Source organism: Vidua chalybeata, chromosome 3 (assembly GCF_026979565.1).
Source record: "Vidua chalybeata isolate OUT-0048 chromosome 3, bVidCha1 merged haplotype, whole genome shotgun sequence".
In the NCBI taxonomy this organism is placed as follows: Eukaryota; Metazoa; Chordata; class Aves; order Passeriformes; family Viduidae; genus Vidua; species Vidua chalybeata.
Window position 1 is genome coordinate 107,857,318 of NC_071532.1, and position 25,597 is coordinate 107,882,914.

Sequence of the window (25,597 nt, forward strand, 5' to 3'; positions counted from 1 at the left end):
GCTTACTGGAAGAGACTGGTGGCCTGTGCTACCTCCTCCTCTGCCCCAGCACTGCTTAGAGGAGTGTGTGTTGACTGGACTCAAACCTGTGAGAGTAATTCATGCTTTATTAGATGTTGCCATCAGGCTCTTGGCCCTTTTATCTTATGATTATGTTATGCTGTTATAGCTAATTTGCTCATATAAACTGAGTTATATCGAGACATTCCAGATACAATAATTAAAAGATAGGAGTGAATTTAAGAAATGTAATTACACTCTGTAAGCTCCAGATTTTCCTTCGCATTTGTTTATGAAAAGAAAGAGTCCCCCAGAAACCAGATGCCATTCATATTTACATGCATCCCACACTGTCTTCTTAATGAAATTGCTGTTCTTCTCTACATTCCTTTCACCTCAGAGAGGCAAAACTCCAGAGAGTTTGAGCTCCTGTTGCTCCATAAAGCTGTGGATTTACACATCCCTATCCCTTGAGATGATCTAGTAGAATATTTGCAGTCATTCACTGATCTACCTTCTCCCTTGTATTACTGCTTCCACAGAGACATAAGGCAAGTTGAATACCATGGGCTTATATCACATCATTCAGAAAACACTAGATTTTGCAAGTTCTAGCTCTGCCACACACACTTCACCTGTGCAATTATATTTCATTGCTCGGGGCTGACCCACGAGATAAAAGTGTGTAAATGATGATTTATGTCAGATAACAATCTCCTCTGTAATATTTTTATGTTGCTAACAGAAGGAAATAATTATAGTGCTTTGCTTCTCAGTGATGCTAAAAACTTTTTTTGTCTAGTGCTAATGGGATGCTCAGATAACCTTTATAGGAAGTTGTAAAAGGAAGATAAATTAAGGTTTAGACTAAATAGATGTAACAATGAAAGTAAAATATCTTGGCCATTTACAAGGAAGTTTTATGGTCTGCTGTGCAACTGTAAATCTTCAGCTGTGCTACCCTACATGCACAGTCCCAACTCTTGCTTCTCAGTGACTGCAATATTCAAATCCCTGGGCTCACAAGGGCTGGCATCTCCAGCCAGGAATAAATGGGTGTCCTGGAGGTGTCTGCATCTGGCATAAGCAGAGCTGGAGTTCAAGGTCTCACTATGGTGAGACATCTAACCCCACAAAGCACTCCACATTTTCAGAAGCTGCAGTATGATTAAAGAGAGCTTTCCCTAGTTCTGCATAACAAACTCTTGATTTAGATACTCTTGTAAATGACAATTAAGCACACCAAAGTTTTAGAAACAAGAGCTGTTCAGCTGCAGGAGAGACACAATCTTTACTCCCTGCCAACATCCTCACTCCATTTTTTTTACCTGGTTCCTGCTCCTGTCTTATCCAGACACTGCAGTCTCTGAATGTACTGATGCTCATCTTTCCTCTTCAAAGTAGAGAAAAGCTTTTAGCTTAATTTTATTACAGCTGGAGTGCTGCATTGCAAGGAGAATAAAGCAGACATGAGCAGAGTAGAACTGGATCTTTCTATCTATAACTATGTTCTTTCTATCAATGAAGTAAGGTCCCTGGGACTGTCAGTGCAGACCTCAATTTCAGCAGAGTAATTGACTGTCAGTTTTCAAGGGCTAAGGAAGAAAAGTTTCTCCCTAATCCCAGGGATGATTTATTCACCTTCTGTCTGGTTCATCTGAACAATGGCAGCTTTTCTGAAGGCTGATTAGGATGGAGGAGAATGAGTTAGTCAAAAAGTAGTTGTGTTAAATTTCTTGAGCAGTGAAAAGACTGTGTGCAAAGAGGAAAGGAGAGCAACACCCTGTACATATTTCCTAATGAACCTATTTATTTTTGATTTATATTTAATATATTTTTGTAAAATTGCAACACTGATTCAAAAGGGATCTGGGGCTCTAGCCCTGAGCTGGTGCATATCATTTTACAACAGGTCCTGCTGCATTATTAAAAATAATAGAATAGAATGACAGAAAACACAGAAGACCTGGGATCTGTAAATTTGGAATCTGGAAAAGACCTTGAAATCATCAAGTCCAGCCTTAGATCATGATGCTGTCAATTAAACCATAACACTGAGTGCCACATCCAGTCACTTCTTGAATACTTCCAGGGATGGTGACTCCACCACCTCCCTGGAAAGCCCATTCCAATGCTTAACAACCCTTCCACTGACTAAATTCTTCTTGATATCCAGCCTGGCCTTCCCCTAGTACAGCTTGAGTCTTTCTATTGAAGTAAATAGTTTTTATATTGTATTAATATTGTAGTCTCTTGTATTTATATATTAAATAAATTTTATACATTCATTTTGATATATTGTGATATGATATTATATGATTTTTATGTTTCCTATATAACAGCAGAAGTAGTTGTATATAGTTCTGTGACAAAACAAAGCATTTTATAAAATATAATTACTTAGGTGAAGTCCCTTTCCCTGTCTCCACAGGAGCAGGTGAGATCCTAAAAGAACAGAGATGGATGCTTGGGGTTATCAAAAATGGTTTCTGTAGCTCCCAGCTCTGAGATAAAGGTTATATGTGTCTAGGGGTCATCCTCTATATCTGTTCCTCTATATCTGTTCCTGTATCTGTTCCAGCTGATTCCAGTGCTTGGGTTAATCTGGAAAGCCACAGCAGTGACTGGAACATCAGTTGCATGTGATCAAAACACAAATAGAAGAAGAGTTGTTAGTAAATTAAAAATAGATTATAGAACCCAGGTCGTTATATAAACAATAGTTTTCATTTCTTTTAATGGGAAATAGAGGCCAGCGGAGGCAGGGGGCAGGATGGCAAGGTGGTTAAAGCACCGAACATCAAGTTATTTAAATTATGTTCTCTTAACTCAGGAGTCAGGGAAGTGAATTCAATAACATGTGGGATATCAGGCTGGGTATTTGTGGCATCAGTCTGTCTCTGGCTGTGAGAAGTGTGGGTTAGGTGTAATTATGTGTGACCATTCCTTGTAGGGTACTGGCTTAGAACAGGTCTCATGGTGTGTGCAATGTGAGCTCTCACCCCAGCCTGGGGCTGTTACGGCTCTGCAGAAAACTGACACAAAGTGGTTGTTTGTGTAATTAATAATTAATTACATAATTAATTATATTTATGCAGCATGAGAGTACTGGATGTGAGAATTGATGGGAATCTGATGCACACCAAAGAGAAGTCCAAGCTGCTGGCCCTCTTAGCAGAGTTTGCAGCCAGGACCATGGAGAAATGTCACACTTCAGGCTTCAGGTGATGCCACTGCTGGCTGTGTCACTGTGGTATTTCCTGTCCTGAGAGCACTGGCAAGATGGCACTGCTAGCACAGCCTTTACATAGCTAATTTTTTTTTTTCTTTTTTTTTCCCGATAGTGGAAAAGTCAGTGAGGACAACAAGAGATTGGTAAATCCTTGCTTTAGTGTGTGTCTGAGTCCTCCTATGTGAATGAACAGATGCAAGGGTACATTTGTAGGTCTGTTTCTGAGACTGGGACACCCTCTGCTGGCAAATATATGAATGTATAAAGCAGCTCTGCACAAGCAGCTTTACAATCAGGGCGGAAACATCTCCTTACCAAAACAGGTTTCTTTCTGTCAAGACAGTTTCCTCTTACAAATGTAACATTGTCAAAAGAGAAGTATTTCTTAGTAACCTATCAATTTTGACAAAGTTTTCATGGAAAAAGTTATGTTTTTTCTGGATCAGTTAAATTTACTTTGAAGTAAAAATGCTTTAACATTACAGAGAAAAATAGTGATTTTTTTTTTTTTTCTGGATTCATGCAGTACTTCATTAGCCACACACCGTTATGTTTTATGCCTGGCACAGAAGCAGGTGATAACCTTCTCCTGTAAGTCTGCATGGCAATATGTTATTGATCATGATTCATTTACTTACCAAAGGTATTTGGCAGTGAAGCTGCCCTGATTTAATAGTTCCCTGAATTTCTAATTCTTTTTTTCCATCTTTGTTTTCCTAACTTTTCTGTCTTATAATATAAAAACGTTGAAAGTTTTGGAACGGGCTGGCGAGGGCTGTAAGCCCAGAAGCAAACATGCTCATGCCATATCAAAGTCCCACCACTTTTAAGCTTCTTGAAAGGGAAGGAATTGATTCCAGATTCTCAGGATGTGGCAAGCTGTGTTTAAAGAAAGTGTGTGCATTTATTATTTCAAGTCAGTTCAATCAGAACTTGATTCCTTCCACCCCTTGTGCCACTGTTAATTTTATAACAGGCCTTTTTGAAGGAGTCCTCTCCTCATTGTGGGATTAGATCTGTGTTTCAGTAGCACCACTGGATTATTCAGTTCTCTGGCTGTTGTCACCAGGCTTCACCCCTTGTGCCTGAAATGACAAGAGCTCATTCACACATAGACAGGAGTCCTTGGGAGGGTTCAGTGCAGTAGTCTTGAAAATTATTTCCTTGGTGCTCTTGATCAAGTTTTCATGGCAAATTTGAGAGTTTTTGATTGCTTAGTGATTGTTTAATATCGAGAAGGAAGTCTTGTCTGAGCACAGGAAAGTAAACTGAGGTCTTGTGTGTTTACTTTGGTTCCTCTGGTTGATGCTGAGCAGGTCACTCATGCTCTGTATGATCACCAGGGAAGCAACAATTTATGTATTCATTGGAGGAGGATGGAATCTAATTAATTGGAATGCTGTGTACACAGTCAGCATCCTGCTTATTATTTTTACTTGTGAGACTGTGTGCTGCAAACCAAGGGGACAACCTGGGGTAACCACCCATTAACTGTCCCGCCTAAAATTGTGAGTTCTTTGGCTCGCAGAATGAGCCCTTTGATTTCATGTAGGAGTTTAAAAAGTTGTTCTTGAATTGAGTTCTTAGGGGGCACCAGCTCCAGTGTGGGTGGGCGCATTCATTAGTGGTACGGAAGGATATTTCACTGTATGGCTCCTCAGAAGGCGCTGAGCTGGGAGACCACCAACATGATTTCGTGCAGAGGAATTTCCAGCCGTCTGACCAGAGGACTCTGCTTGTCTGGTTTGGATTTACATCAAGAGGCCAAAAATAAAAGCGCATTTAAATCATTAATTCACATGTGATTAAGTGCTGTTCACCTCTTTCAGTAGCTCCATCACACTTTGTGGTTTGGTGTGTGAGGTGGGAAATGTCTCTCTCAGTGTGCTGTGTATGTACACGTGCAGTAGAAATGCGCACACACACACCGGCCTGGAATTAAAACTGCCCTACTTCAGTTTTACACTGTGGAGTTACTCCTGCTAGGCAGAGGGTCAGACCCATGACACAGGTATGTGCACAGGCTGAATTGTGCACAGTGATCCTTCCTGGAAGCCATCACATGCCTCTTGTCATAAGCAGAAAATCTCTTCACTCCAAACCCCAGTGTAGAATATTCACAGTAATACCAGCTGCATGGTCAGACCCTGTGTGGCTCCTGAGTCAGGAGTAGGAGCTTCTTGATGTGGTGGGGCAGCTTGGGACATCCTGATGAGCGTGGTGTGGTCTGGCTCCAGCAGCAGGAGAGCCAAACATCTGTCCCCAGAGCATTTCCACCCATGGTGGGGAAAGGCAGGGACTCAGCCCTCTTCCTTCCAGCCTGGCTTCTCTCAGCCAGCGGGGTCATATTATAGCTGTAACTGTGATATGGCTTCTCCTGAGTCTTTGGTCCTTCTGACGTGTTCCATGCCTAAAGGCTTCACCCTGTGCCCAGAAAAGTTCCTGGCAAAGCTGCTCTTGAGTTTGCCAGAGCAAGTTTAAAAATCTGTTTGAATGCTCTTGTATTGATGGAAAGTTTCCTGTGACAGGGATCTTGGATCAGACTCTAATTTGGGACCAACATTACGCTTTATGCTTTTTGAACAGATTTTCAAAGTGCCATATAAATATATAGGCAAAAATATGAATATGTGTGTAATGTCTGTGTATCAACTTGATATTACATTTTTTTATTCTTTCTCTTTAGTTGAAGAATTTCCATTTTCCACTACAAACCCCACATTGGTCCAAGGCCTGGATCAAGCCACAATTTGTCCTGTAGTATGACAGTACCAAGTTTTCTCTGTCATAGAACCAGGAAGGACTAGAAAGAGCTTTTAAAATTGCTTTAGAGAAAAGGACTTGCTTAGTGATGGAACATGTCAGGATGACAGTTCTGCTAGTGGAAGGTGTCCCTGTCCCTGCAGGGAGGTTGGAAATAGATGACTTTTAAGGTCCCTTCCAACCCAGGCCATTCCATTATTCCATGCTGATTCCATGATTCTTTAATTTTGGCCATTTGAAGCACAAAAAAGAGCTATTTCAGAACATTTTAAACAAGTTTTTATTGCTCCCCCTGAGCTGAATAATGTCGGGCTTATGGTAGCTAAAGTGCTTGGCAGCTTTACAAAACCAGCCCTAATATAAAAAATACCCAGTCTTTAAAACATATGTAAAATAGGTTTTCTGCAACATTTGTGGCACATAAAGTACCAAATACATGTTGGTGAGTGTGATATAAAGCTTTTATTGCCATTCATTTGGGATGACCCACATAACTCACTCATGATATGCTAATAAAACTGTTCACTCTGTCTCCTTATAAAAACACACATGTAAAGACCACTAAAACTGTGGTGTAGCTTTGTGCTAACTTGTTAAGAAGTGCTGCAAGTTGCATTTATCACCTGTCCCAAATTGCTTTATCTGCTTTCTGCCCAGTAATCAAAGTCTAAAATGCCCAAGAACAGCAGTTTGCAACATAAGTTTTCTTGAGAAATAACTTTTTGAAAGTTCTCAAAATCATGCTGGCTGGATGCCCAGAGCCATCAGTATTCTGTCTGGTACCAGTGACAGCTTTAAGGACCAATATCTTTTGACCTGCCAAAACTGAGAACTGAAATGTTATATCATTAAAAGGAAGAGGTTTTCAGTTTTCTAAAATGATAACACACCACCACCTTAATCTGAGAAATATGTAATTTACAAGGGAATATTTCTGAACTTTCCATCTTCTAATACCTTGCTAATTGAGGAACAAAGATTTCCTGATGGAAATAGTGAAAAACACTATTTGAAGACAACACAAAAGGAACATTTTCTGTAAGTTCAGATGTGATCAGACTGCAGGCTCTCCAAGGCAGGGACTTGGTATGCCTGGTTAACAGGCTTAGATGCAGCCATTTTGGGAATAGTAAATATATGCATTAATTTTACTAACAGGCAAAATTTTCTGACATGTCTGTGCTGAAGCAGTTTTGAAGACATAGAATACCATAGGGAGGAAGAGAGAGAGAAAAAAAGAAAGAATATATGTATTTCTATAATTTAAAGTTATAGAATATGCTGAAGTCAACAAGGTTAATGACATGATGAAATTAAGGCACTTACTCAAGCTTTTGCTGAGTCAGGGCCTGTATGCATGGCCAGGCCTAGAGTAAAACACTTGCAATGGGAGCAGTAGTTGGCAGCCACTCTCCTTTAGGAGGGAATTATTTCCCCTGTGTGTTGGAATATTCCTCCAAGTGCTGCTGGCTTTGCTGGGATGCTTTGTTCTGTTTCCCAGCCGAGCTCCCATGCTCGCACTCAGGAGCAGTAGCACAGCTGGAAGTGGATTAGAGCAATCTGGCAGCAGCAGTCCTGGGAGGAATTAAGCGCCTTGCTGCTGGAATGCGAGGCCTAAATGACATTATTATTTAGAACTGAGTTTTGACTTCATTGCTCTATGGTTTTGCCCTGGTGGATAACTCCCTTTGTTGTGATAGACTTGGTGTATCTTAAGTTGTTCCCCACAGTAAGGACTTAGATGAAGTTATGGCCTGGCTCAGTTCAGTGTCCAAACCTTATATAACCAAATATTCGGGTTTAAACACCCAACTGGTCTTGGTGTGCTAACAGGATTGTTCACAGGTTTACATTTAGCCATTGCAAGCTATCACATGGTAGATAGCCCAGTGACTGGCTCCTGGAAGTCAGTTTGCAAAACTGTTGATGACTTCAAAGGGAAAAGAATTGGCCCAGGTTCTGTTTTTCGCTAAACAGATTTTTAAAGAATTTTTTTCAATTTTTTTTTAATGCATGCAAATGTTCTTCCTAAAATAACAGGGAAAAGAAGAATGAGTTGTAAATGAAATTCACTGTTGCTAGGTTTCTTTATTAGAAATATCTTGTTATTGACTTTCAGCTTGAAAACACTGCTAGAAATGAGGTGACAAAATGGGAATTAGAGAAATAATTCTTGTAAAAATATCCTGGTTTTTATGATTGTGGAAAAAATGCAATCTGAATTTCATGGACTTTGAGGCCAGAAGGATCTTTGTGTTATTTACTATCATCTCCTACAAATCACATCCCAGTGAGTTTTGCCCATAGAGCAACCATGTTAATGTTCCATCCTGAAAAGGATTTGGTTTGATTGAGCAGAGAACAGAGAAACTGAAGTGTCCTTGGTGCACTGAAGAGTCTTTGGGGCTTTTTTCCAGTTCTTGAGCACTGTCTTACTGTTTTCCTTTCACCTCTTGCTGGCATTACCAATGCCTTTTTCCTTTTTTAATTGAGGACACCAGAACTGGGAAAAATGTTTTTAACACTTGCCACAACAGCTCAGTTGCAACAGAGGCAATGTGACCTCCCTACTAATTCTTGGATTGCTTTCATACATCCAGACTTAATTATAACTGATTTTGCTTCTGCTCCTTTCAGGGAGGTTGAGGCATAATCACGATGATCCCTAAGTCATTTGAAGGGGCTTGAAACAAAAAAATCTCAAAAGCAGAGAAACAATGGGAAAGAATTAAATGGAACTCATTTGTAAATCTCATCGTCTCATGGCTTTTTGTGTCTCAGTAACAATTTTTGAACACAAAAATTCTGGAAAATTGAACACAGAAAATTCTGGAAATACTAAATAAATTTATTTGAGACAGAGATTTTCCAAGTGAACAGAAGGATTTGGGAACTTAATAGCTTTAAAATTTCATCCTCAGGTGCTGCTAGCTAGGCATTGCTTTGTCTCCCTCTCACGTGTCTTCACTGATGCTGGAATTAAACAACATAGTTGAAAACAGTGGAATGCAATTGGGATTATCCTGGTGTAAACAGAAGCGGACTTTATTCTTCTATGTGCATGGAATTGGAAGAAATTAGTATTGAAGATTCAAGCACGAACAGCCTGTACAGGAACAAATTTCTTCACTTAAGTCTTGGAACACAAGGGGTCCCCAGAGCACTGCTGCTAAAGTCCAGCTGCACTCGCTACCAGAATCTCACTTTTCTCCTACTTGACCGCAGATACACGAAGTTAGTTTTCCTTTGTTAGTCCCAGAATTGTCTTATTTGCTCTTCAGTAGTAAAACAAAAGTTTAAACTCTGAGTGAACACACAAAAAATCGAGATAGTGGAGCGATAACCTCATACTATAAATAATGTGTGTTTATAATGTGCAGGGCTTAATTTTTTTTCTTTTTTTCCAAATTCCTGATGCAAATCAGCTGCTGCTTGTCTGCAGTTGCTTTAGGGACACCTGCACAAGACTAACATGGCAGAGGTCAGGATTAAGCCCTTGGGGACCTGCCCTAGAAACGGCGCTTGTCACTTACGTGCTGCTGCAGGGTCAGGATGATTTGTGAAACGCAAGTTCGCTGCTGTTCTTCCTGGGGCACTTGTAGGCCAGTAGTTTTACATTCACTTGCTTCCTGCCCTCAGGGTCACTTGGACTCCTAAGAGACTTTGGAATGAAGCTTTCTTTTGGTGTCATTTGAACACCTGGGTTTTCTTCTTAACAAACCTTTGAAGGTGCTCTGACAGCATTCTTCATGATAATGTTACAAGTATTCTATTTATTTCTTGCCTCCATTGTAACAATGGATAAGAAAAGGGAAGGAGGAAACCTGAGTTTTTAGTAAAAAAATAGAAACAAGTCAAAACAATCTTTCTAGATGCTTGAAAAACATGTCTAATTTACTATTTAAGGTATTATTGATTCACCTGTTTCACTAGGTTTAATTTGGGAGTAGGACAGATGGTATCACAAAAATAGAAAGATGCCAAGATGCCTCTTCTTTTTGTTATATTTACTGTTTATCACATCTAACCTGAAACATATTTCCACAACTGGTGCATTACTGCTTTACTAATGTAAAGTTTGTGGGAAAAGAGTATTTTTATTTTTATATTGTATATAGGACGTGGCAAGGCAAATTATTTAAATTATTTTTACAAGGCCATATAGAAAACTTCAGAAGAAGAGATCAGGTCTCAAGTCTCCTAAATCCAGGTAACCTCTTAATCCTTGGATCATTGCTCTTTGTCTTAGGAAAAGGTAGCTGGGAATTAAGCTTTCAGTCTTTCTCATTCCTTCTATGGAGGTTTTGAGACATGTCTGTCAAAATATTTCAAAACTTTTGGGTGGAGCTCTAATCAATCAATCAATCAATCAATCAGTCCACATCATCAGTCTGTAGATGGGATGAGAAGGGAAGAGAGATGATAAGGGTGGGATTATCTCACCTAAATCTGTCTAAAAGTTATATACTAGTCATTCAAAAATCCTGGTTTATTTCTGATCAATGGAGAGAGACATTTCTGAAGGGCTTTTGATTCTTCTCAAAATATGAGTCTAAACTTGGGAGAATTTTCTTTGGAGGTGCCTTTTTCTCATTGCTACCTATAAGGGATACTTGAACAATTAGGTCAGACTAATTACCTAACAATTAGAAGTCAGGCAAGGGGAATCTTTACCCATAAGGAAATCAACAGATTTTTGATGTGTCCAGATTTCTGAGGGTGCTTGGGGTATCCCTCAGCTGTTTCATCTCCATGTTCCTCTGAGTTCTGGAGGAAGTGTTCCTGGGGCTTAGCACCTCCATTTCTCTCACTGCACATACACAGAACATATATGTGCCAACATGCATGGAAAATGTGTCCCTCTTATGCCTGGCTCAGACCATGTCTGAAAGGTGATTTAGGACCAGAGTTGTGTGGCTCTTTCCATGTGTGCTCCTGTGTTTTTCTGACTCACCCCATTCCTGGTGTTTGCTCACCCCAACATGGACTGGGAGTAAAAAACCCCTTTTCAAGTCCCAGCTCTGACTTGTCTGGAGGATGAACATGATCCTCTGCCCCCTACAACAACCCCAAACCAGGAAAAAGTGGATTTGAGGAATAAGAGACACTAATTTATTTATCTTCTGCATACACAAGGTATTTGTTGATTCATTAAATGGGAATCTTTCATTAAAGAGACAGAGAGATCATGGCTTTTTCACAAGGCTGTGTGGGCATTCACCTTTATTGTGGGAACATGCACAAGTGTCTTTTCCAGTGAATATTGAATTATTTATCTGGAGTGGAACATCTTTAATAGGAGAGCTGAATCACCCCAGAAACTCCCTTTGGCCCGGACTTAGGCATCTAAATGCCTTGGATGCATGGGAGCACACAACTTCATCCTCCTCTGCATTTCCAATGGCTCTCAGTGAGAGAGCTCCCACTCATTTGCTGCTCAGAGCTGGGGATTTTATGAGGCAGAAACACGCCTGGAAAGGGTTCTGCAATGCTCAAATGGGCCCTGTGGGGAGTAAACCCTAATATTTAAGTAACTTTTAAAAAAATTGGAGGTATTATCCTAGATCACTTGGGTGAACTGTGAAATTATATTCAAAGGGTAGGATTCATCTCGCCTGATTTCACCTCCCTGAAAGTGAGGTGTCTAGTTTGAGCTAGTCCTTTAGGTTTCATCTGCAATTCACACAGCAAGAAGGGCATGTGTGCAGTGAGTCACGCTGGTCTGAATCAGGTGGCTCAGGCAGTTGGATGGAATTTCCCTCTGGAGATGCTCAGTCCCTCTGAGCACAGAGGGAACCTACAGAACCAGCTTAGACAAGGCACCCGACCCTTAAATGGCTGAACAGAAGAAATCAAGGCAGCACTCAGATCTCAAGGGTTTTATTGAAATCACAGGAGGGAAGATAAACTGTTCTGTATGGAGTACAGAGTCACGTGTATTGCAGTCACAGCTCCTCCATTGAGAAGAATTAATCTATACAGGTTAAAGTTACAATACTCTGTTGAGCCAGCCTGAAAATTAAGAAAAAAATGAAGGGCAGGATGGAGAAAAAAAGAGAGTGAAAATATGAATCCTTGTTTTTTAATCAGACTGTCAGACTAGTGGAATGATACTATTTTCTTACCTTAAATTGCTGTTTCTTAGCTTGTTCCTTTTTCCTACCAGAAAACAGTATTGGATCTCATATAATATCAAACTGTGAATCTGGAAGTGATCAGGAAAGGTGGTTTGTTTTTTAAAGGAAAAATAAATCTCAGATGGTTTGATTGAGACTGTGAATATTTATGTACTGTTCCCCCTTTTCCCTCATTGGTATTTCACCAGGTTAATTTGCGTGTGTTACAGGATAAATCTTACATGAGGGCAGTGGAAGAAAGCAGTAAAAAGGGAAGCAGCAGGAATCGTTCATTTTTGAACATGGATCATGGTTTGTTGTACTTGCCTGGGCTTGACAATTAAGAACCTTGCAGTTGTGATCAGCCTCAGGTAGTTTCAGATGTTGGCTACAAAAGACAAGATATTGCTGGGCTTCAGTCCCTTGGAAGCCTTGTTGTCACAGGGATCATCACTTAGAAAGAGGGCCACATATATTAGCCCTTGACTGGGAGAAAATGTTTTGTGACAAAAGGTTTATTTAATAAAAATGCCATGGGTGATGTGAGTAACCTGATTTATTGGCATATGTGGGTGGAATTTTGTGAATAATAACTTGCTTTGGAAAGTAAAAGTATTTTCTGTTAAACTGTTTGAAACATAAGGGTATTCTCCTTTTAATTTGGAAATGATATATTAATTTTGAAGATTGCCAACATTTAAAAAGTGATGCAAAAATGATCGGATGTCTAGGCAAGACTTACTTAACCAACTGTCCCCAAACATTACTTCCTTGTTTTCATGTTTGTTTAGAAATCTTGCATTTTTTTTTGCTTAAAGTTTGCTTAAAAAATTAACTATTTTTGTTCTTTTTTTCACAAAAATCAAATAGTTTTTATGTTCAGTTTGCTTAAAAATCTATTGTTCTTAGTACTCTGATTGTATCCTCTATGCTTTGAATATTTTCCATAATTACTATCAAGTGAAATCCTTATCCTGCAAGAAGTTCCACACAAGCACATAAAAAAGGAGTCATCTCACCTCATTTTAGCTATTTTAAATTTAGGTAGCCAGTCTACCTATGAGAGAGAGTGAGAGAGATAGAGAAAGTGAGATTGAGGGTTCTCTGTTGGTAATTCAGTTTTTCCTAGGCTACTATTTTAAGATGGAATGATTTGCCTTCCAGTGGCTCATTCAGGCCACAGATTGGTGTTTATGTGCTTTGTCTGCTTTGCTATTTCTCCTTGTCCCAACATTAAACAAGGAAGGAAATATTTGGAGTTCAAGGAAGGGGAAAAAGAGTCCTTGCCTGACCTCTGCAAATGCTGTGGGTGTGGGCAGTCTGAATCAGTTTTATTTTTTCCGAACTGTTTTTATTTTACTACTTTCTAGTTACTTTCCATTTTGCTTCAGCCTTATTTGACCCACAGAAAACAGAGATGGAAACGACTGATGATGCTGGCAGTTTTATGGCTGGTATTATTTCAGGGGTCAGATTAACTGATTAAAACAGTCTCTTTTGGCTTTAAAAGATTCTGGAGAAATCCTAATCCCACTGAAGTCAACAGCAAAACTTCCATGAGCTTCAGGATGGCCAAAATTTCACCCTGAGTACCTATTAATGAATCTTTGTCATCTGGCCCTCTGCTTGACTTGCAGGATTGCTCCATGCATTACATTTTCCAATGTTTTGTTCAGATGTAGTATAAGTACTTCAAGGCACAAGGGTTTCTCTCCATCCCCTGGAAATAGTTGCACAGGCTAAAAGTTTAAGGAAGTTTTTGCTGTAAGAGTTGAGTAACAGAGCCAAAGTCTGTTCTTGGTTGAACTGGAGTAAATATGGAAGAGCTTGTTGACAATGCAGTTACTCCTCTTTTATGTCAGTGCAACTGAGAGCACAGTTTTGCCCATTATTAACTTTTGTTACATTATTTGTATTTTTGTGCATGTCAGAATTTGTTAATCTCATTGTTCAACATCAAGTAACCTTCTGCTGAAAACAGAACGTCAATGTGAATTAGGTATCATCAGCTAAATTGAACCTCACCCTGTGCATTTGACAGATGGTAATACATTCATTAAGTGTTCTGTGGTTGCTTTGAGGTTGGAAAGTGCTATTTTTCTGGCTCCTAACTCAGAATTCTTCGGTAAAGTTGTTTAAAACCCTAGTTTTGAAGGGAGAAGAAAAATCACGAAAAACTCATGAGGGTTTTTTCACTAATATTATTGTTTATTATTGGTGGGATGACAGGGCAGGACTGTCATTGCTAGAAGTTGTCTTTGGCTGCATAATTAGCCCAGAACGAAGTAGAGAAGGCTGAGAGAGATGGTTCCACCATGGATTTTGTCTATACATGGGTAGAATTTCTTGGAATTCGAGGTCATATTAAATAGGTCCCAGTGAAGGCAATATGATGCTGGTGCCTTTGTGTTAGTGATTCCACTGTCCAGAAGAATGGTTTCCAGTTCAGACATTTCAGCTGTTGCACAGATAAGCTGATGACACGGCTTCTCTCTCAGAGCTGGTCACATTTGAGATCTCTAAGTTCCTACTCAAAGTCTGCAGGGTGGGGAAGCAGTTGGAGGTAGAAATTTCAAAAGCAGCACAGAGCCACATACTCAGGCCTGGCTCTACTTGATGCTGTAATATTGAATTCTCCACCCTGACATTACCAAGACAATGCAAGGGTGTGATTAGACACTTCAGGAGAAGTTCTCCCCACAGCTCATTTAGGGGTCACCAAAAGCAAGTGTAGAAGAGAAAACTCCACTGAACAGAGAGGAAGCTCTCAGGGTGTTTATTTCAAACCTATTATTTTAATTTTACTCACTTTGGGAAGATTTATCCCACCCATTAGCTGTTATCAGCAAAGCTATTTAGTTCTTTAATGATGTTTCCCAGAGGACAAGTTGCCAAGAGAATCAGGTGCTTAGCCACTTCTGAAATTCACTGTGGGTGGTGCTCTCATGGGGGAATTAGTAAATTAGTAAATGGGGAATTAGTAACTTTTTAGATCTTCACATCTTTATAAATGTCTTCATACAGTCGGGTTGACTGGTGTTCACATGGCCCCTGCCTTGGTGAGTGCATCCTCTCACTTATGTTCTCAGTGGAGACAATGTAGAGTCATCCAGATTTTCATTAAATAGCCACAGTATGGGAAGTTTAGAATCAAGTCCAAGTTTAAGGAATTAATCCAACCTGAGTTTGGTCAGCAATGTGAACCCAGACAGTTTTTTCCTCAGGAGGAGTCTCAGAACATTCAGAGCTGTAGGCTACTGTGAAGAGGTCATTTCCTGGTGTCCATTCACAATTTTTCACCTTTCACAAAAAGCTTAAATATCTAACAGGCAAGAGAGAAAATTAGATTATTTTACACATCCTCCTACTTTGACTGGGGATTTCCCTGAGTACCTTCTCGAGGAACATAAGATTTTAAATCCTACAGATAGATCTGAATGTGTTAGGGTACCTAGAAAGTAAGATTTACATCATGGATATTTGCATATGGATTTTAAAAAATGCCTTGGAAATCATTGACAGGCTTTAAAAATCTGACTCTGTGCATCTAAAATCCATTTGATGTGGCAATTTTTGGATTTTAATTCTCTTAGTTTTTAAAATTTTTTCACTATTTAATTGGAAGGAGAGCAGTTCTTTCTTATTCACTATATTTCTATTTTTCAGGCTGTTCTGAGAAGTTTACTAGGATCTAAGATCTAGTTTACTAAGAAGAGTTTTGATTTAAAAAAATGGGGTTATTGGTGTCACAAGTAGTTGTTCAGTTCTTGCCTATCAGGATATAAGATGGTCCTGACCTTGTGGTGATTTCAATGTGAGGTATCAGCATCCTGTGGGCTCCAGCAGAGCCTGTGAATTAGGTCACAGATGTATTGAGCCTTAACATACACTTATTTCTGGCCTAAAGCTGCTGTATGCAAGTGCCAAGTATGAATTCAGATAGTTGTTTTTCTTGCTGTCACAAACAGGCTGCACTCCAGGCTTTGTTTTTGGGACAGCCATGACGCACTTTGATAGAGCAATGAGAGCAAAAAAAAAAAAAAAACCCAAAACCTAATAAGTTCCAGAAGAGTGACATAAACACACCTCACTTGCTGCTGCTGTCTCTGTGCACATACCTGACTTACCTCATGGGCTAGCACAAAGCATCAAACATCCTCCTGACCCTGGAATATTGTTCAGATGACTTGGAGAACCAAAAGCCTACTGGGTGAAGGGAATACTGGAAAGCGGTCAGTGTGGAGCCAGTTCTCTAAACCCAGATGAACAAAACTGAATGAAATCACAGTAATTCAAGTCCACTGTCTCTATGAACACACTGTAAGAGGACACAGTCTGAGGCTGACCAAGAGGTGTTACAGGTCAAAGCAAAAAGAGATTGCTAAATCCTTTGAGTGCTGCCACACTCCACAGTTCCTACCCTCCCGTGGAAGTTGTGAGGCAGGACGGCTGCAGGCAATTAAAGGCACCACTGCCAGCATCTGACAGCAGAATGTCAGTGTCAGATTTCAATTTGAATTGATTAAATGAAGGATGGCAACACTTTTGTTTTATGGATGGCAGCACTTCAGTCGCTTTAGATGATCTGCTTTCAGAAATAAAATTCCTTCCCTCCCCGCTATGTTTGTGGGGGTGTTTTCAGTTGGATCACAGTCATTTCTCCAGTCAATCAATTAAGCCAGGGTTTGCCACTGTGTCTCAGAGTCAGCCACAAAAGAGGCTGGTGGTTCCCTGGTGCTGGGCCAAGAGACTTCAGTGGAAGCAAGGCATCAAGTGGCTTAATCTGACTTCCACTGCTGGCACAGGTTTAATGGATGTCAGGGCAGCAGGGAAATCATGTTCTGTGGTGTTCAGCTCCTGCTGTCTCAGTGGCCCTGGACATACCTTTCTCTCTGTGCCAAAAGCACAGGGGCAGCTGACAGCAGAGCCTGTGGAGTTATCTGTGCCAGCAAGGCTCTTTTTGAAGGGTCATTGCTGCAGCCCTTTTGAGTGCCTGTTGTGGTCCATATATGTATTTAGGAGCATAGAATTGTAAAAGGTTTGGGTTGGAAAAGACCTTAAAGACCATCTAGTTGCAAACCCTCTGCCATGGACACCTCCCACTATCCCAGGTTGCTCCAAGCCCTGTCCACCTTGGCCTTGAACACTGCCAGGGATGGGACCACAGCTTTATGGTGGACAACCATAAAGAATTTCTTGCATATAATTAACCAAATTTCCCCTATTTCAGTTTGAACCTGTTGATCCTTGTATTTACCTCCATAGGCCTTGTAGCACTATACCACCTGAGTAACTCTCCCCTACATTCAGTGGCAGTAGGTTACTCAGAGATATAAGATTTTACAGTATTAGGCCATTAATACTGACTCCAGGCCACATCTGCAGCAGGTATAAATCACTGCAGGTAATTTTCACCAGCTGAAATTCTGGCCTTAAGCCCATGAGTCATGTTGTTATTTTTTCACATTGTAAATTCTTGCTGTTTCTTATTTATGTTGCTTTAGCACTTTGGGGCACTTGTGGGGGACCAGGACTCCATCATGGTTTTCACCCTTCAGACCAAAACACGAAAGACCCTTCTTTGCCCCGAGTGTTTGCAAGTAATGCACAAATCTGCACAGAGTTATCCAGCTTTTTGTAAGTGCATTATTGCAAGCAAGCTTTTGTATTGTCCTGACAGTGAAGGATAAAAACACAAATTCCTTGCCTGGGTGAAAAAATTTGCACTCTGCTGTAGAAGTCTAGGTGGCATTTGAAGACTGGAATTTGTTGGAGCCAGCAGCAGTGTGGGCCATGATCTTCAGTAACTGAAATAAGAGGTCTGGAGTCTCCTCTCCATCACAAGACTATTTGAGATCTCTCAAAAAGTGTTTGCACCCAAGCTGAACCTGAGTTAAATGGGAATTTTAACACTGGCTAATATCTCATTTGTAGCATATCTTTCAGCTCTATGGAGCTCTGGTTAGCATCTTTGGAATTACTGCTATTGCCTTAATTACTGTGCAAAGGTGTTGAAAGAGGTAAAACTAAGACTTGATAGAGCTGAAGTAATGCTAGAAAATTCTGCTTCATTGCAGTCCTATGCAGCTGGTTAGAAGAATGAAGCAGCAGTGTACAGGGTTCCAGTTCCTGTGTGATGGCTTTCAACAGACCAGAAGAATATCATAGGCAATATGTGTTTTTTTGGTGTATCATTTTGACAAGCTGTTTTTTTCTTCAGTGATCTCTTTCACTGCTTTTTGTTGTTTGTCAGGAAAAGACATGGCACAGCAAGGTCCCTGTGTCCCTTTTCCCACTGCAGGATGAGCTTTATCCTCAGGCAGATGTACTTTGCTGGGCTACTTTGCCATTGGATTGTGTTGGCTTTGGAGCACAAATTAACAATGAAGAAATTGGTTCTTGGCTTTTTTTCTAGACACTACCATAGCCATTGACAATGAGCATTTATAAACAATTCTTATCCTGCCCTAACCACTTATTCTTTGCTTTTTTTGGCAAAGCGCTTGAAAGGGGCTTGGTGAAGGCTCTGAAGAAGCTGGATGACTACCTGAGAACACCCCTGCCAGAGGAGATTGATGCAGACAGCACTGAAGAGGAAAAAGTGTCTAAACGCAAGTTTCTGGATGGAGATGACCTGACACTTGCTGACTGCAACCTTCTGCCCAAACTCCACGTTGTGAAGGTAAAAGATGTCGTGAGATGGTCAAAGAATCCTTATCTGACATGATGTGCCTTGCTCTGACAGCTGAGTGCCAAAGGCAATGTGTATTTCAGCAGAGAATTCTTAAGGCCTAGAAGAGCAGTTTGAAACACAGTTTTGCTCTTCAGTGTTTCCTACAGGTTAAATAAAGGAAATTTATATTTAGTTCATGGGAAAACTGTCCCATCACTTATTAGTGGTGAAGACAGTACAGGTTCTAGATGTCTTGTCTCTTTATTTTTACCCTGCTGCAAGTAGCAGCAGTCTTTCGTATTAATTAGTTTCTAATGTCCTTAAGAAACATGTCAAAACTTCAGTCAGTTCCCACCCATTTGTAACTTAAGAGCAGCAGTCAATTTCTTTGGGGAATATTTATTCCATCTGGTATTTCACACAGAGAAGTTAACAAATCAAAGTCATTGCCAAGGTCCAGGATTTAAGATGTACAATGGTTGCTGGTATAGTGCAAATCATGTACATCATCTTGACTTCTAAATGTTGCATTTATTTAATTTATCAGATGACATGTTGCTTTAGAATAACGCAAGTACCTGGCAGACCTTGGCAAGTGAATGAGCTAGGAATTAAAGCCAAGTCATGCATCTAATTTGGCTCTGTGAGCCAAAACATAAACTGAGCCTGGGAGCTGACTGCACACATGCAAAAAGAAAAAAAAAAAAAAATTAAAAAGCACATAAGTCACCAGGTAAGAAATGTGATAATATCCTCACAGGTTTAGTGCTTATTCTGGCTTGTCTTCATTGGCGACATTGGAGTCAGACAATGCAAAATGAATGTGTGGCCCCTCACTGGTTCTTGTCTCCTAGGGATGAAATGAAAGATGTAAAAAGAGAATTAAATTTTTTCTCAGACAAGCGTAGCCATAGAATATTGCTTGAAAAGCATTTAACAGATAGAAGAAAAGGGTGAATTATTTTTTCATTTGATGGAAAATGTGTGCTGGAAATTTTGAAAATGTTGACTTAAGTTGCCCAGCAGGTTTTATCTTTCCCATATGTGTGTGAAGCATCATGGAAGGCAAGAATGCTTAATTAAATGCAATTTAGGACAGGATTTGGGCTTGCATATACCAAGTGGATCCTGGTAATAGAAACAAATCACAATCATTTCTGAGAACATGACTGTCCTAAGAAATCTGAGATGGAAAACAGCTCTACTCTGTGCTTTAAAAATAAGGGGTAACTCTGTGGCACATATGTATGTAATTTATGCCCAGGAACAATTTTATACTGTCAGAAAAATTAGAGATTGGAAGCACTCATTAAATTAGCTAATCCATCCTTTCCTATCAGATAGTTCACTCTGTCACCACAAGCTTATTCTATATGGTATATTCCTACAGGAAAACTGAAATATCCCAATCCAGCAAGGTACTTAACCAACCAAGTAGCTTTAAGTGCAGATTAATCCCATTGACTTCATGGGACTGTACAGGTGCTTAAAATTAAGTATGCACTTAACTATTTTCCTGAATAAGGGCCTGAGTGTTTTTAGGAATTGAAAATTTGCCTTGATAGACAATTTCCTAGTCTAACAAGTCTTGAAATAACCATTTTCTCTCTCAGTTTATCCCAGTGCTCCTGTTTCTAATATATGCTAAATCATCTAGGTTTCCTAATCATGGTACCCACACCACCCTGAATTTTTCCTTTTCATGAACATGGATCCAGCCTTCCAACAGCTGTAGGTGGTTATATCCTCTGACACCATTTACCAGGCAAAATATATTACATATATTAAAAATATAATATCACCTATATATAAAATAATGTTAAATGTAATCATTAATATGAAAATATGTTATAATCATTAATAATGCCTTTCTCTTAAATCTGTCTTGCTCTTTATAATTCAGCCCCTTCTTATGTGGTGTCTCAGCTTTAAGTGATGTACTTATGACTTGTAAAAAAAAAAAAAAACGAAACCCAATATGGTAAAATCCATGAACTTCAAGTATCATAAAAGTTGAAATTTGGTAACAGTATCCAGGTTGTAGCTTTAGAGTATCCTTAGGCCAAGCAGCTGCCTTGCATGATAGGGGACAACCAACACTCGCTTCTCAGGCTTTTCTATGATAAATCGCTGATTCTCCAAACATTCCTCTAATTTGCTATTAATTATATGACAGAAGAGAGAAAGAAGCTCCCTAAGAAGGAGATGTATCCCCTGTGAGATGGGTTTTTTCATTTTATCTTTGCTTTAGATTGTTGCAAAGAAATACCGCAACTTCGAGTTCCCAGCGGAGATGACGGGGCTGTGGAGGTACCTGAAGAACGCGTACACCAGGGATGAGTTCACCAACACCTGTGCAGCAGACAAAGAAATTGAGCAAGCCTACGCAGATGTGGCCAAGAGGCTCAGCAAGTCCTAAGTGTCCCCAGCCATGGCTCAGCATCCCCTTTTACGGACTCTGCTCCTTGTTGCCTTAAGATGTACTTTATCGTTAGGCTGTCTGGTTGGCATCTTTATGACTTCACATGTTCCAAGTGTATTGGGCAGGGACAAATCTGCCTCTCCCTGGAGAAAAGAGAAGGCAGCTGTAGTGGGGGGGTGGTGAGAGGGGGATGGGGGGTGGGGGTGGACACGCTTTGAAGTCTAACCCAAGATCTGGCTCAACTAGTATTATTTGCAATCAGTATTGGAAATGAGTCCACTTGACTAGTTTCTTGTTCTGTGTTGGGGGTACATCATGATCTGCATTCTTTAGAGTTTTAAAAATAGCTGAAATTTCAGGTAAGAGAGTTAGGAACACATAGAACTGGTTCCTCTCTAAGTTATTTCAAGGATGCTTTTTTCTTCAGTTCTATTAAGATCCCTGAGGCATGAACAAAATCCAAGGGAGAGAGAGGGGAAAAATAGGAGTTTGACCCTACAGCAGAAATGCTCTTAGCAGTTATATTTAAATAAACTCTCTGAATGCATCTTCTGTCTTAGCAGGCCCAGGAGTTTATAGGGTATTTATTTTTAACTTGGCGCAAGAGGGGGAAGCCGGAGTGAATATGTCAGACTTGCAGATGCTACTCTGCATAAAATTTGCATGGTGGTTGTTGGATCCAAGTGTTTAAAGCAGAAGAAAGTGAAAGAGCAATTGAGCAGGCAGCCCTTGGAAGAGCAGGGCCTGTGCCAAAATGCCCAGTGGATCTGCTGGTTGGTAGAGACAGGCAGACACAGCAATAACAGGGGCAGCAGATTGACTCCAGCACCCACAGAGGGAATTGGCACAGCAAACCAGACCACGCAGGATATTGTCATCTTGACTGTATCGTTGCCAGTTCCTTTATAATTGCTATCTTGGGAAACTTGGATCAGCAGAGGGAAGCTGTCGCTGCACACAGATTCCAGGCAGGGGAAGCGCTTTCGTCACCTTGGGCTCCAGATGGGTCACTTTCAAGCGCTCATCATCTCACCCCAGGAGGAGTTTGCTGTGAGAGCCTCAAAGAGGGCAGGCTGGCACAGCGAGGGGCACATTTCCAGCCAGGAATTCAGCAAGGGTGCTAGCAGAAATCCATGCATGGTGCCTCAGTCCCGCTCATCCAGACCTTACTCATCCAGGTTCCACAATTCTGAATTAGGTGTTTTTTTCCTAAAAGAGATTATTTTGCCCTGTCTGCAGTGCCTGCCTGGCACATCTGCTTTACACTGGTGATTATTTGCACGTTTCTTCAGCAAATTCAGAATGACAGCTCTTTCACTTGAAACTCATGTGCTCCAGTACATACAGGAGAGCACATGGTTCGTGGGTTTCAGTTTGTGGGGGGATTTATTGCTGTTTTAAAAGATAAAATAAAGCTGAGCTGTAACCTGATGTGGCTCCCCTTCTGATCAAAGCTGCTAAAGCTGCACTGATTTGAAGGGAACCCCAAGCTGGTGAGCTGTGACCAAGGGGAACCTCACAGCAGACTTGTTTGCAGCCAGAGAGCTGGGAAAGTGGAACAACATTGAAAGCCAGGCTCTGCCGTGTGATGCTGATGACAATCTGAAATCATCCTTTTTCTTTAGTGGGATAATTCCACTTTTCACACTAACCCAGCTGGGAGCAGATTGTTGCTCATTGACTGAAGAGAGTTTGTGGTTGAGTATTGTTTCACTTGCAATGGTCAATTTGTTCTGAACTTTCAAAACCTTGAAAGAAAATCCACGAACTCCCAAGTCTTCTCCTAGAATGGGCTATTTTAGCAGTGGCTAGACTGGAGGGCAAAGGCTTGCACTCCTTAAAATATTGCTGAGAAATCAGCTGGCTCAGAGAACACTAATAACAGCCAGAAAAATCTGATGAGATTAGAAGTATCTGCACAAGAACATGTGGCTTGTTAAAAACATTTCTTCATGAGATTGGAATTATTGTGATATTATTTTCTTTTTTTTTTTCTTTTTTAAAATTATGGCATTTATTTATTTATTTATTTAATTGACTCGATCCTTTCTTTCTATCTTTCTGGTTTTTGTTTTCACTCAACACTTGGGTCAGGATGGCTTGGTCAGTTTAAAAAAGTGTTATTAACAAAGCTCTGCAAGTTTGTTCCTAGAGAAAAGTCTTCTATCTGATCAGTGGTCCTGGGGATTTTTTACTCTCAGTATGATCCTGTCAATCAATAGAAACTACATTTTTCTCATTTGCCTTTTCCCAGGTTTCCACTTCAGTCAGTAGCTTTCCTTAGTCACAGTTGCTGTGAATATTTGAATGAAAGACGCAGATGCAGATTCGTGCTCTCTGCTTATTATATTTATGTCCTAAAAGAAGACTGTCCAAACATGCAGCAGATCTTGGGCAGGTGAACCAGGGTCTGCCCTGATTTTCATCTCAGAATCTTCTCCATTTTGCTAAATCTCATAGTTCTGAAATTCTCTTATATGTTTGTCTCTATTTTTATAGAAGAGGGCCAAATCACAATCAGCTGATTTCAGTGACCTCAAATTGCATCTGTTTGTAAAAAAAAAAATATGTTTAAAAATGGTTAGGCTCATATCAAAAAGAAAATTATCTATAAATGCAACGAGCTTTTTCTGAGATGATTTGCATGTTCTTAAAAACTTTTTAAGATTTCATAATAAAATCTAAAAGTCTAATTTCTAATTCTAGATTTCTAATCTAAAAGGCTAATTTCCTTTCAATAAATTGCAAAAAAAAGATCCTTAAGTATATTCATTTTTCATACAGTATTCCAAAATATCTAGATAAAATATAATTATGGATATGAGAAATTAGAGGAAAATGGAGCAGTTTTCACCTACAGTGCCAGTTCTGTCTGAATTCAAGTCTCACTCTGCATCCTAACTTTGCATTTTACTCATAACTCTCTTATAGGGTGATTCAAGATCATTGACAGGTTCAGGCATTCCCTGACCTTTGTTTGGATTTGAAATCCAAGCTCATGTTTTCAGATCTGTAACTTTCACTCACCTTTGTGCCTCTTGGCTTTATCCATTGCCAGAAGCAGGAAATACTGGAAATCCTACATAGAAAAGTGTTTTGCTAAGTTTTTGAGCTCAGTACTCGAGGCTCAGGATCCATCACCAACAAGATTGTAAAGGGCTCCAGACTCTTTTAGGCAGAGTATTTTTGGTGAGCTTCCATTGTATTTGGAATTATAAGTAATAAATATTAATCTTACAGGATTGTATATCTACATTGGCAAGGCAGCATTTCTGAAAAGAATCTAAGTGACAAGACAGACATTGCAGATTTACAATAACTTTGTTCATAAATTTTTTTGTAAGATGTAAAGAAAGACATAGTGCAGAGAGGGAAGAAGCCAACAATGTGGATTTAATCATCTACATTTCAGAAATGCAGACCAAATGTCTGTGAAGATGTCCATTTCATCCAAACATTTCTTAGGTATTTATTTCAAAGCTCCCTGCTCAGTCAATCCAACACTCCATTCATATTGTAAGGAATATTGATTTTTTCTTCTATTAGCAGTGGTATGGGAGTTCTTGAGAATCCCATGGATTAGTTACCCTTATTCTCTGTTAGAACTGTTTGAATTGCCAAGAGGTCATTTTGCAGCTCAGGTAGGACTAAAGAGTATCTCTTTAAAGTCTGTTTAAACCAGAAACAGTTTTTCCTATAGAAATCACATAATGATATTGCTTTGTCAGGTCTAGTGTGGAATATAGAACTACTGGTTACTCCTCTGGCTGCACCAGCTGAAAAGCCACTGCCAGGGCAAATAACAGTCTATAGCACAAAGAAAATAGACAACTCTCTTTCCTACAGGAAAGTTCAGCTGAATTGCACCTATTATTTATTTTAAAGATATATTTATTTTATTTTAATCCCTGAACACCTTTCTCCCTCTCTTGTCTGTGCTCAAATTCAACTCCAAGTTAGCCATAACCATTTCCTCAGTGATAAATAGCAGGATTCTCATGGATGGGCACAGGGGAAACTGTGTAGCCCTTCCATCTGGTAGGATGAAGCCACTTGTCTGCATCACCTGGGTTTGGCTAATTAGCTGAGTTGAAAGTATTGCAAAAATTTAGCCCATGGAAGTCACACTCCTGTAAAACCAGAAGCCCATGGAAGCATTATTTAAGGAAAAAAAAAAAAAAAAGAATTGGTGTTTTAAAGAAAAAAAATAACCCCTACGTCTTGTGTCCTCCTTAATGTGTATTCTTTTAAGCATCAGGAAATTTGCCTTGGCTTATTACTTTTCTAAATGTATTCATTATTCTTGAACTGTTTTTGATATAAAGAAATATTTTTCCAGTAAGATTTTGCCTCTTTGCTGAATCTTTCATCTCTTCATTAATTTTTGATGT

The 25,597-nt window shown here is 39.8% G+C and overlaps 1 protein-coding gene and 1 long non-coding RNA gene across 2 annotated transcripts in view; one reads left to right on the forward strand and one right to left on the reverse strand.

Moving 5' to 3' along the window:
• CLIC5 (chloride intracellular channel 5) overlaps positions 1-21,362 on the forward strand; it is a 50,003-nt gene extending 28,641 nt beyond the window's left edge. Inside the window, exons 5-6 of the mRNA XM_053938765.1 lie at positions 18,612-18,793; positions 21,036-21,362. Coding sequence (XP_053794740.1) covers positions 18,612-18,793; positions 21,036-21,203 — 350 coding nt within the window. The 3' untranslated portion in view covers positions 21,204-21,362. The remainder of the gene's footprint in view (positions 1-18,611; positions 18,794-21,035) is intronic.
• Positions 19,168-21,187, reverse strand: LOC128785904 (uncharacterized). Its single transcript, XR_008430105.1, has 2 exons — positions 21,099-21,187; positions 19,168-19,634 (listed from the first exon to the last, which is right to left on the reverse strand). It is a non-coding gene; the product is annotated as an uncharacterized LOC128785904 (long non-coding RNA).
• Positions 21,363-25,597: the final 4,235 nt, after the last annotated feature.